Below are 12,576 nucleotides of genomic sequence, written 5' to 3'. Positions count from 1 at the left end.
CCCTCTAGATACAGACCTCGAATAAACACACCGTCCTATAGGACAGAGACACATACTTTATGCATAAATTCTAGAAATATAATGCACAATAAATTTTTGGGAATTCGTGTCCTAGTCTGACAACTTACAGCTTACAGCTACAACTTAGAGACAAAATGTAGCAAAAATGTGCAGCAGAAATCTCCAAATGCATCTTGTTTCTCCTAATTATTTATATCCTAATGTGTTTAGCTTTTTTTAAATACTTCAGTTGATTAACAAACCAGACAAGTTATTTGCCTTAAACTCTAATAAATGTAGATTTCTAATGCACAACCATTTTATTTAATCACACAGGCAGTTTAAATCATATGAAATTAAAAAGAAAAGAATGAACATTTTTGGTTTTGGAGGATAGGAGATCCTCCAAGTTTTTTATGTTTCCAAGAACCTTGTATATTTTGACGCTGCTTTAAAACCTTGTGCTTAAGCACGTGCACATTAAAAAAAGTTGTCTTTATTTGTCACATTTAAATTATAGCACAGTGAAATTCTTTCCTTTTGAAACCCAGGTTTTTGTGAGGTCAGAGCACAGAGACAGCTATGATACATGGCTCCTGGAGTGAACAATGTTAAAGGAGCTGGGGGAGCTTGAACCACTAACCATTTGATCAGTAACCCAGGGCCTTTACCCATTGAGCTCCCACAGCCCTGTGAAGCCGTAACACAAGCTGTAGACAGCATGGTAATTGGTATAATCAAAACTGAGACATTAGTGCTTTGCAATTAAATAAATCAGATTTCAAATCTTATTCCTGCATTTAATTGGTGAACTAATGTTGAAAATAGTAGGCACTCCATATTGCTTATGCATACATGTCTGTGGTTGGTGATTGCATGCTTTAGGGCAGCCTGCTTTAAGTGAATTTAATCAAATCATGTCAATTTTCTGAGAGCGAGAGAGAGAGAGAGAAAATCAAATGACATAAATCTGCAAAATAATTAGTAATACAATATCAATGATTTAAGTATTCAGGAAGGTGCATCATATGCAAAACATGCTATCGATACTGATGACATCTTCTGTCATATGTAAGTTTTGATATGTACATTTAAAACTTGATATATATGTGTGTGTGTGTGTGTGTGTGTGTGTGTGTGTGTGTGAGAGAGAGACAGCGCTACAGGGAGACAGGAAGGACAGCTGATCATCCTCGCAGTGGAAGACCACGTGTAACAACACCTGCACAGGATCGGTACATCCGAATATCACACCTGCGTGACAGGTACAGGATGGCCACAACAACTGCCCGAGTCACACCAGGAACACACAATCCCTCCATCAGTGCTCAGACTGTCCGCAATAGGCAGTCCATGAGGAGGAGATGCACTGCAGTACTTCAAGCAGCTGGTGGCCACACCAGATACTGACTGGTACTTTTGATTTTGAGCCTCCCTTCATTCAGGGACACATTGTGAAACATTTTTAGTTTATGTCTGTTTATGGTGTTGACTCTTTTAGTGTTCATACAAATATTTACACATTAAGTTTACTGAAAGTAAAAACAGTTGAAAGTCAGAGGACGTTTCTTTTTTTGCTGAGTATATATGATAATTTATATGAAAACAAAAACATACAAATAAATAAATAGATAGATCAGTACATATATTAATAGATGGATAGGTTGTTATTAGGGGTATAACAGTGCCACTTTCTCTGGAACATTTCAGTGCTCCAAATATCCATGAACTGAACCTGTTTAGGTGTGGCCTACACTATAAGGGATTTTTTTGTTGCTTTAGTTTTTACTGTACATAAAAGCTAAACCACAGGGAAATCCCAGAGGTGGAAATTCTAATATTGTCAGCAGTATGTGAATTCTGACAGTTCCTCAACCTAAACTGCATCACTCAAGCTAAACTGCCTTAACCAGAGACGTGTGTGTGACTCCTTTTATGAGTCCCATCCACAAGATTATTCTTTTCTACCTTTATATTCTCACACATTTAGCTGGCTTTAATTCCCAAGATAAAAAACAACCTTAACCTATACGACTGCAATTCTGAGTAGGCAGTTACTAAGGATAAGTAGATGAATATTTCACACAGCACTACACGTTCAGGTGACAGAAGGTTAAGCTTCATAGCTGACTTGCTTGAATCTGGCTCAACATAAAAAACATCCTGTTTGTTAAGTTTCAACCAGATGCCCTGTAAACCTATGGCATGCTTTCTAAAATAAGGAGCCTTTTTTTCATATGGTCTGTTTACCACATATTATCTTTTTATTCTGAAACATGTATTTTACATTCCTAATTGTTTAACTGTTAAAGCGCAATACTATTATTATTTGTTTATTGTGTATTGATTTTTTACTATCAACCATATTTATGTTATTTACAAGCAACTTATTCAACTTGTAAAATCTTTTTAAAAGATTAGAACCATTTTTACTGTGGATTATTTTGTGTTTTTGTCCACAGTCTGGCCTATACTGTCCGTCCATCTAGACATTCCTGAAGACCATGGTTTAAAGAAAGAAGGAAGTTTATATGGAAACAAGGAAGTATGGTCAAACAGATATCTATCTAAGATTACATTGTTCTGACATCTGCCATGTGTGCATCTCTTAATTCCCATGCATTTTTATTTATTTAATTTTCTTTTTAGGAATTACTTAAAATTTTATTAAGGCCAATTTTAGCTTGTAGGGCTAGATGATGCGGATCATTGGAGAAAGGTCATATAAGCTTGCGTTTACCTTTTACACCCCTCATTCAAGACAGTGGCATTTTAAATTGATTCCACAAAGCAACAAACAGCAATTTCACAATTTATAATGTACATGTTTAATAGAAGATAATCAGCCATCAAAGGCACCACCTACTCAGCTATGATCTCCTGTCAACAGTTTATTGGCTGGACGGTAACATTAATTACAAAAAAACATTAATTACCGTTCTGTGAATGCAACCAAAGAAATATCAGAGCTAGACAGCATGAAGGAAGAAACTCAGCAAATCACAAAGCCAATGATCAAAATCTGAGCCATCTGGCTTAAAAGTACTTTGAGGTGAGTTTCTCAAGGAATTCTCGGCACGCTTCAGGAAAAACAAAAATAAAAAAAACATCAATATGCTTTGCTGGTAAGATTTTTCACCGATAACATGCAGTATTGAGGCTTAATGTTAGCTGTACTTAGGATCATACAGATTTATATGTAAGCTGGCACTCATGATGCATTTCTCACATATCATCCTCAGCATCAGCCTGAATGACTGAAAATTGTTTCCTGTTGACAGAGAAATGGTCAAAACCATGGCTGGGAATCAAGGAAGCAAAACTGGCTATATTTTTAGACTGGGAGAGATGCCTAAGCCTGTCTGCCCTATGAGTTATAGAGACACTAGTCAATCATGGGAGCTCATGTATGCTGAAGAGGGCAGATAGTGCTTTCTTACAGATATTTTACACTCTGTGATTTTGGAGGAAGCACATTTTAGTCTGTACACTCTCTGGTTGGAAGATCTTGTATAATAGAGGAGAGCTGGCTAATAAGCAGACATAAAGAGTTAAACAAATTAGAAGTACATTCAAAATAATAAAACACAATATTAAATAATAAATAAAGGAGCATACATTGTTTGGTTCAGCATATACTGAGGCATTTTGTCTGGCAACGCATGGTGTGCACTGAAATGAATAGCAATGTGCTTTTGACAGATATGAAAAAGTCCTTGGAATTTAGGTCATACATCAAATATAGAAGCAACATCAATATTATTTGACAGTTAGGTGGCTTGAACATGGTCACACACCCTGGCAAAGCAATATGAGAAAAATGCATTTTCCATTAAGAGAACTTTAAAAAATTATATGTACCACACACAGTCACATAAAAACTTATACCAAGATAACAAATATAAATAAACAAAATGATAACTCTGATGACCAAAATGATCATCTGTTAGTCAACTCAAGATATAGTATAATTGAAGTTGTCTAGGTTGTGGTGTCTAAAATGGAGGTTTAAAAAACAGGTTTTGTAAGAACAATAATTAATAAATTATTATAATATTCAGGAACTTGAAAGAAACAGTGGTAAAGTAACAAATTCCATAAAAATTATCAACGTTCCATAAAAAAAGCAATGTGACAAGTTATCAAAAAGATAAAAGGAAGGATGAATATTTTACATTGAATAGAATGGGTGTATTCATGGCTGAATATAAACTGTAGAGGTTTTGCAGTACTGTTTGTACCATGCAAAATAGCCCGAGAGCCAAATGTGTCCTAGATGACTAACACCATATATGGAAGAAACCTGCTTCTCAGCAACCATGATTCAGAAAGGTTAAATCAGCAGGAGATTAGATGCTTATTTTCCCTGGTACTGGGATTTCAAGAATGCTTACTTTACTATAGAAAGGTGAGCAATTTGAAGAGAGCTGAACAATTCTGAAACCACAGAGGAAATAATAAGACCTGCAAAACTGCACACTGTACATAAAATACACTGCAGCAAGTAACTGTATACACAGAGCTAGATCTCAGATGATTAAATTAATCTAATCAAACCTGTTACAAGAAACGTTAGACTAACAAATACTCTCTCATAAAAAAAAATAAAAATAGAGATGAAGAGATACAGCACAGGAGAATTGTAAGTACTGTATAATTAGAACTTGGATATTGTTCCTAATATAAAAGCAATAGACGGTGGAATAGTATGCAATTATTTTAGCTAAAGAAAAACAGTGGAAAACTCTGGGAGTGGATGTAACAAAGAAATCTATAAATAAAAAAAAACAGAATGTAGAAGAACACTGTGTGAGGTAATAGATTTGCACATATACTAATTAGGATTAGCGTCCGGGGTGGCAATGGATTAGCACACTGGTGTCTAATCTTATCCATGAAGTGCCTGCAGGTTTCCATTTCAACCAAACAGATGCAACTCGCCAGATATTTGAATCACAGCAAAAAGTGAAAGCTGGTGTAGGTATAAAGCTCCTGCTTGGGTAGAAATGTAACCTCAGGTCATTCAGTCCTTTTATGGTTAAGATTAAACAATAAAGGATTAGCAGATACTCTTCCTTCGGCGCTACGATACTTTTTACAAATTGAAAAATGATAAATACTGGTGTTTACCAAATAATACAATACCAAAAATGAAAAAGAAAAAGGAACATCATGGCTAAAGTGTTAAAGTGGACTTAAGTTTAGACTGTTACTCTCAAAGTCTATTTCTCCCAAAATATCACACATACTTCATAAATGAAAAAAAATGCCTTTGTATGATAATAATTATGTTAAACATATGTACTCAAGTGTTTGTACTAAAAACTTAAAAAAAAAACAACATTAAGACATAAGCTTTCTGAAAAGCAAAGACATAGATTTCTCAAGGATATAACTGTGTCTAGCATTCTAGCCTGACATGTTGTACTGAACTCATAGACTAGATGTGTAATAAAAATACACACAGATTACCCATTCTTGTCTGCTGAGCGCGAGACTGAATGAAGTAAAAGAAGACAAGCAAAATATAGAGCTTAAATCAGGCCCCAATGGCTCAATGGTTAACAACAGGTAGCTCCCTTGCTAGCGGATACAGTATGGTCTTACTGAAGTGTGATTAGCACTAGTTACTCACCTTGGGAGGGAAGAGCAGGTTGTTGTCATCTACTGTAGAAACAGCGAACTCCCATGAAAGTGTGTCCACAGATACCTGTAGAATAGATCCAACTGTTTGACTGCTGCTGTTCGACTTGAGTCAGTGTTTAAAGTTCTTGTAAACTTCCATGGTATCTTGTCTTTTTAATTTCTAGTTATGCTCGACACACACGTTATCTGGTATTCTGCATGTGGCTTTATGTCACATACGTTTGTCTGCCAATGTCATTCTTTGGAAAATAATAAACATCGTGCCAAATGGGTTTCAGGAAACTGCTTACACTTATACTGTATGTGTATTATATTTATGTCTGTGACTATAGAAAAATGTGTCAATACAGTATATCCATAAATACTGTAATACCTACAGTTAATATAATATCATGATAAGTGAGTATAAACTTGTCTGTGTTTGTGCTCACATTGTTCTGCCGTGCTGAGGACTGCAGTACTGCTGTGAGAAAGCCTGTGGGGAAGGTGAAGCCTGAGAGCCAGAAGAGAATGGGAGGATGTGCCGTCTCCGCCCAGCGAGCAAACTGCGCTACCCTCTGGCACAGGTCCCTTGTCCACGACGCCAAGGGTTTCAGAGATGGGTACGCCTGGAGTGAGAGAGAGACAGATTGATGAGAGGCGCGTTTACATAGGTAGGGAAAAAAAGGATTGAAATCTGAAGCCTTGTTATTATTTCATGCCCTATTCAAAGCTGAATGAGAGCAGCCAAGGACAAAGAGACGTAGTGTTACAGTGTCTGGTATGAGCTTCATTACACTTAGGGTGAAATAAAATCTCTTGAGGCTTTTTATACAGATATCTATGTTTTTGAAATTAAATAAATATTAAGTAATTAATGGATTAAAGTTTAACCCGTGGCTAAAATTTGTGTATATAGGACATCGTACCAGTCAGATTTGGACACAAGTTTAGATTTATTTCCTACATTCTAGAACAATAGTGGATTTTTAATAAAATATGAAATAACACATATAGCATTAGGTACTGTAATTAACTAACAACAACAACAACAACAATAACAACAGTCATTGGTTATTTTAAGACATGAAAAGCAGCTGTTCAGGATCAGTTCTTGCAAGAACAATATTGTCAAGTGCATTTGCAAAACCCATCAAGCACCGTGATGAAACTCAAGACTTAAAGCGAAGCAAGACCAAAACCTACCACTGCTTCAAAGAAGAAGTTCATTTAGAGTTACCAGCCTCGGAAACCACAAAAAATAATGGCATCTCTGATAAAAGCCTTTATGAAGTACAGGGTAGGGTACACCCTGGTGGGGTACCAACCCGTCACAAGGCAGAACCACATCCACCCACACACCCAATAATACAGTACGGGCGATGTTTCGAAAACACCAGGAGGGATTGCAATCTCCACACCCACAAAAACCAGAGACAAGATTCTAATACCCAACCCAGAAGGTGCAGGTGACAGTGCTAACCACTGCTGCCTATAGGTGTGTGTGTGTGTGTGTGTGATGCAGAAAAGAATGCAAAATGATTATGGAGAGTGCTCAAGAGCTCAGATAAAATGAAAATCTTTGGAGGGAAATGAAAATGGAATATAAAAGGAGAACTAAATGATCTTTTAGCACTTTGTGCGTTTATCAGATCAAAGATAAAGCAGTGAAAGAATGAGACACAGATAGACACACAGAGTTATAAAGATACGGGGAGTGTAATGACAGAGAGAGAGAAAGAGAGAGAGAGAGAAAGAGAAAAAATAATGAGTAAATGCAGGGCAACTGGAGCTAATATTTTACTGAAAAAAATAAGCGAGTGAGATGAGATGTCACAATAAATGTTTACAGCAAACATATCAAATGTACAGAAGTATTCATTTCACTTTATTTCACTGAAGTGCAATTACGTCCAACAAGCTCATTGTTATGAGCCACACACACACACACAATAAAAAAAAACACAAAATATTACCCTAGCTGACCAAGGCTTTCTCCTTGCCATAAAGAGAGCAGCAGTGTGCTAATGATGGATGAGTAGAATATTTAAACAGAGAGACGGTCTGGATTCTGTGTGAATGCGTATGCACGCAAGAGAGTGATCTGAAAAAGGCTAAGCATGTGTGTGTGGGAGATTTTTATTTTACAAGCGAATGCTCTGGCAGCATGTGTTTCTGTGTCTATAAAGGAAAAAAAAACACAAAAGAGGAGAGGGAGAGGGAAATAAAAGCACGATCCGATCCTCAGCAGTGTAGCGAGTAAGTGCACTGGCCTCTTCTCTGACACCGTGACCTTCCAGCACTTCACCATTCATTTAGTCCACTCCAGCTCCTCTCTCACACAGGGCGCTGCACTCACACACATTACAACTTCACACACTTCACACGATGATTTACTACAGCCACGGTGTGTATTTCTGTAAGTGCCTGCACTACAGTTTGTTTCGGAATAGGACTAATAATGATTAGGATTGACTGGCAAATACACACGGTATATATATATACTACGCAGTAGTATAATCATGCTGAAACTAGTAGAGACTAGTAAAAAATAACTGGGTGTCAACATTGGTGTGACATTCTTGGCTGGTTATCTTAATTTGCCAGTTTAAAGTTCAAGTCCCAAAAAATCCAGTAAAAAACATCTGTTTGAGAACCAAGGGCAAAGGTTAAGAGTTTAAGCGCTCATGAGAGCTCTTAGATATAATCAAACTTGCTTCTATTGAATCACAAAAGCCCTTTAGCCTGTGACAGCATGCTCCACATAAATGTAGCCTATTCAACATGATGAATCCCAAATGGACGTTAATATAAATTGAGATTTAAGATACTCTGCAACATATAGAACAATTTATCTGACAGTAGTTTCCTCACTTTTTTTCCTCACTATACCACTTATTGTGTACAGGGGCCCGGCAGGCCTGGAGGCTATTTCAGGGGATTCAGGGTGTTAGGTACAGTACAAGCGCACACACACATACACTCGCAATTTCAAAACACTATTTAGAATAATCTGCATGTCTTTGGACTGTGGAAGGAAAGCGGGCAACCCAGAGGAAATCCACCAACTGCAGCGAGACCAAACAAACTCCACACACACAGATCTGAAGGACTCGACCCCTTAAGTCCAGAAGCGTGAAGCCACAATGCTACCCATTGCGCCACAGTGCCAAAGGCCAACCACCACCATCTACCACCACTATATGTAAGCCATACTGATAAACTGTTAAACATTTAAAAGAATGAACTAAGTAAAGTATGGTGTAGTGGTTAGCACTGTCGCCTTGCACCTCCAGGGTCTGGGTTCGATTCCTGGCCAGGCTCGATTCCTGTCTTTGTTTGCATGAAGTGTGCATGTTCTCCCTGTGCTTGGTGGGTTTCCTCCTGGTACTCCGGTTTCCTCCCACAGTCCAAAGACATGCAGATTAGGCTAATTTGGATCCCCAAATTGCCCGTAGTGTGTGAGTGAGTGTATGTGTGTGTGCCCTGTCCAGGGTGTACCCCGTCTCGTGCCCTAAATCTCCCGGGATAGGCTCCAGGCCCCCCAAAACCCTGAATACAAGATAAAGCAGTATAGACGATGAGTGAGTAAAAACTAAGTAAAGGTAATCTATCATGTTACCACCAATATCACACAGAACTTTAGCACCCATCAGCCACTGCACACCACATGTTCACATCAAGTCACACCATCATGAACAGATGAGTCATGTTTGGTGCACAATGAGCACTGGTATTTAAATCTTATTTGCACAGCACTCTTTGTCTAGCGTCAAGTAGTGCTGTCAAATACATGCCATGTGTATGTATAATCCGTGCTTGTCTAGTTTGTGTAAGTCACATAGTCTTAATGTATGTTCTTGTATGCTGTACTGTTAATAAAATACTCAATTTGTTACCGTTAATGAAAACCAGATCATAAATACCGTGGGTTCAGAATAAAAATCCTTTAGTTAAATCTCGGGTTTACCAAAGAAGCTGCTTTCTGTACTCTAAGGTAACTGACTCTTACCTTCTCCCAGAGAGGAGGAACACGGGCATCGTGAATACACTGAAATGTCTCATCCAGACTATTGGACATCACGACCAGTCCTTTAACGCCTTTCTCCAACTCTGTCAGAGACGTTCTGTTCACACAAACAAGTACAGAGCAATTACTTTGCATCACTTAACTAGCTCACGACTCTGACAGCACACATCTGGCTTGATCTGGGACGCAGTCTCGCAAAAGAACTCAGACCTGATGATGCGTAGCAGAGTGTTGTATCTCTGTATCTCCTGCAGCAGTACGACATTAAGAGGTGAAGGATCACCCTGCAGGAGTCTCCTTGTCGCTTCATAGTCCACCTCTGCTGGGATCTTCTGACGCACGTCAGCCGAGAGCTCCAACACCTTCATGCGCACACACACGTAGATAGATAGATAGATAGATAGATAGATAGATAGATTAAATGTACTGTATGAAATTACACATTACACACACACACACACACACACCCACACACAGACTGAAAAAGCATGGTAATAAACTCAAGGTAATAAACTCAAGTCCCCTGTGTTGTCAAAGCACCAAAAAACAGAGACAGAAATAGGACACTGAATGCTCAAACACAATAATTATCGAATCTTCATGGGTAGTCACTTGAGTAAGACAAACTGCTATTTTTGAAAGAACAATAGTTATTCCACCTGACAGGACGACAGCAGTGTTTGTATAGTGACTGCCTGCCACAGGTTCTGAATGTCCCTTTTCCTGGGGGATTTGGGTTTTACATTTAGTTCTTAGTCATTCTATCACCCACATTAATGTTTTACAGGGATTAAAGCACTGCCACATTCGGGTCCTCGCTTTGCCAATAGACAATTTATTTGTACAGCGCATTCATAACAAAGGTCATTGTTGCAAGACAGCTTTAAGGAATTAAAAAATAAATATGGAAATAAATTAGAAAATGTACAGAAATAATCAAAGACTATAACTGTTTGTCACTGATGAGCAAGCTGAGTGCGACATTGGCAGGGAAAATCTCTCTGAAATGACAAGAGGAAAAAAACCTTGAGAGGAACCAGACTCAAGAGGAAACCTTTTTTTCTCACATGCTCTATTGCATCTTTTTTTAATTGCATAAATATAAATCACTTTTGGAATTTTGCCTGGTATATACTGTATAACCTGCTCAATTGTCTAATCTGAATTTTTTTCAGTCGAATAATACCAGACTACCAGTAAAGAACTTTTTTTTTTTTTTTTACTGGTAATGTTATGCAACAAGAAAGCCAAAGGTACAGTTCTGGTTTCAGATTAGTCACCGCACCTAGCCCTAACACACTGTTGTATTAGGTAGAAAAAGTCTTCAGAGATACAAAGACACACCTTGTCCTCGCGGCTGGGTCCTGCTCCAGTGGCTGCCGTGCTGGTGACCTGAGGCTGGAGTGAGAGCAGCGTGTCAAAGAGAGTGCGTGTTTCAGAGATCTGGCTGGCGATGTCGGCATTTGGGTGCTGGCCAAACGTCTCTGGATGATCCACTGCCGGGAGCAGGTTGATATACTCCCGATACACAGCCTGAGGCCCGTCACGAGGGATATAATAAGTAGGCAAGGAGGACAGTCTAGAGGACATCACATACAGACACAGACACATGGTGTTTATATAACATTGAGAACAAGTTCAGACACAGTTTCTGGACAGAAGTCTGACTTTATTCATGACTTGTAACTGGACGCTTATATAAGACTTGAAATTTATGAAGCCTGGACTTTGACGAATGGGTTAGAGATGGGTAACAAAGCAACAACTAAATGATGGCGTCATCATATTAGTGAAAAAAGGTCAGTGAATTCAGGTCAAAAAAAAAGAAAGAAAGGATTCACTTGAACGATAACCAATATGCACAGCTATTCTTTTACTAAATTTGAGAGTGGCTTTACACAAACTTATAAACAAATAAATAAACAAATGAAACAAAAATAGTAAAACATTTAAATATTACGATTTAATTCAAGTCATTTATGGTAACTAAACCAGCTGCTTGTTTATCTTACATAGTGTAAGTCCAACATGCACCACATGGGGGGGCTGTTGCACCTTGTTACAGATCAACAGCAGCACACCAGAGGTAAACCAGATCAATGTTTCTAATCCTAAAGCTCATGTATCTCATGAAGCTACACTGCACATCCTATCGTCTCCGCCGGTCCCAGTACAACAGTACAACTAGTCACCTAATTAGCAAGAGCTAATCTATCTGTTAAAATGGTGTCTTCCTACATGACGAGTACTAAACTTTTCAGAGCAGGACGGGTTCTTAGAAACACTGCACCAAATATAAGGACATTCTGAGAGACTTTCCTACAACACAGTGTGCATCATCTGCAGCAAGATTATACACAGCATGTAAGTCTTTTATTAAAAAACATGGGCCTTTTGTCAAGTCTTGAGTGTGTGCTCATTTTGTTCAGTGAGTCCTGCGTGTGTGTGAATTTAGGTCTGTCCACATGGTGGGGTTCTTGCTCTTCTGTGTGGTTCAGTAGTCTCTCTCTCTCTCTCTTTCTCTCTCTCTTTTTTTCTAAACTTGAAAGACATGAAGGTTACTACAGTGTGCCAAATGTTAATGTTTTAGTTTGCATGTGTGTGCCTGCATCCAAATGAATGTGTGTGTGTGTGTGTGTGTGTGTGTGTGTGTGTGTGTGAGAGACTCACTTAAAGAAAGGAGAATTGACAGTGCCTTCACAGAAGTAATCATTGATGTATGTGGTGAGGAGACGGCGGTCCCAGTCGTCCGTAACGTGACCTCCGTAGTTGACGCCGGCGATGAGGTACTTCAGAGCATCCCAGGGGATTTCCTCGTACTCATTCAGATACAGGCTCATTAAGTTCTCACTCACCTGTAAAAGAACAAGACGGAAAGAAGAAGAAGAAGAAGAAGAAGCAAAGGGAGGAGGCGAGATGCA

General features: G+C 38.5%; 1 protein-coding gene across 1 annotated transcript in view; it reads right to left on the bottom strand.

The window, feature by feature from the left end:
* The window catches only part of dnah2 (dynein, axonemal, heavy chain 2), a 153,301-nt gene that overhangs the window by 914 nt on the left and 139,811 nt on the right, over positions 1-12,576 (bottom strand). The window contains exons 80-86 of the mRNA XM_053485050.1: positions 12,326-12,510; positions 11,000-11,234; positions 9,866-10,017; positions 9,638-9,752; positions 6,078-6,254; positions 5,636-5,710; positions 1-35 (exon numbers count right to left, since the gene is read on the bottom strand). The exon at positions 1-35 is cut by the window's left edge and continues 116 nt beyond it. Coding sequence (XP_053341025.1) covers positions 1-35; positions 5,636-5,710; positions 6,078-6,254; positions 9,638-9,752; positions 9,866-10,017; positions 11,000-11,234; positions 12,326-12,510 — 974 coding nt within the window. The remainder of the gene's footprint in view (positions 36-5,635; positions 5,711-6,077; positions 6,255-9,637; positions 9,753-9,865; positions 10,018-10,999; positions 11,235-12,325; positions 12,511-12,576) is intronic.

The sequence above is a fragment of the Clarias gariepinus genome, chromosome 1 (assembly GCF_024256425.1).
Source record: "Clarias gariepinus isolate MV-2021 ecotype Netherlands chromosome 1, CGAR_prim_01v2, whole genome shotgun sequence".
NCBI classification, from domain to species: Eukaryota; Metazoa; Chordata; class Actinopteri; order Siluriformes; family Clariidae; genus Clarias; species Clarias gariepinus.
Note: the sequence above shows the minus strand (reverse complement) of the source record. Positions and strands in the feature narration are given on the sequence as shown.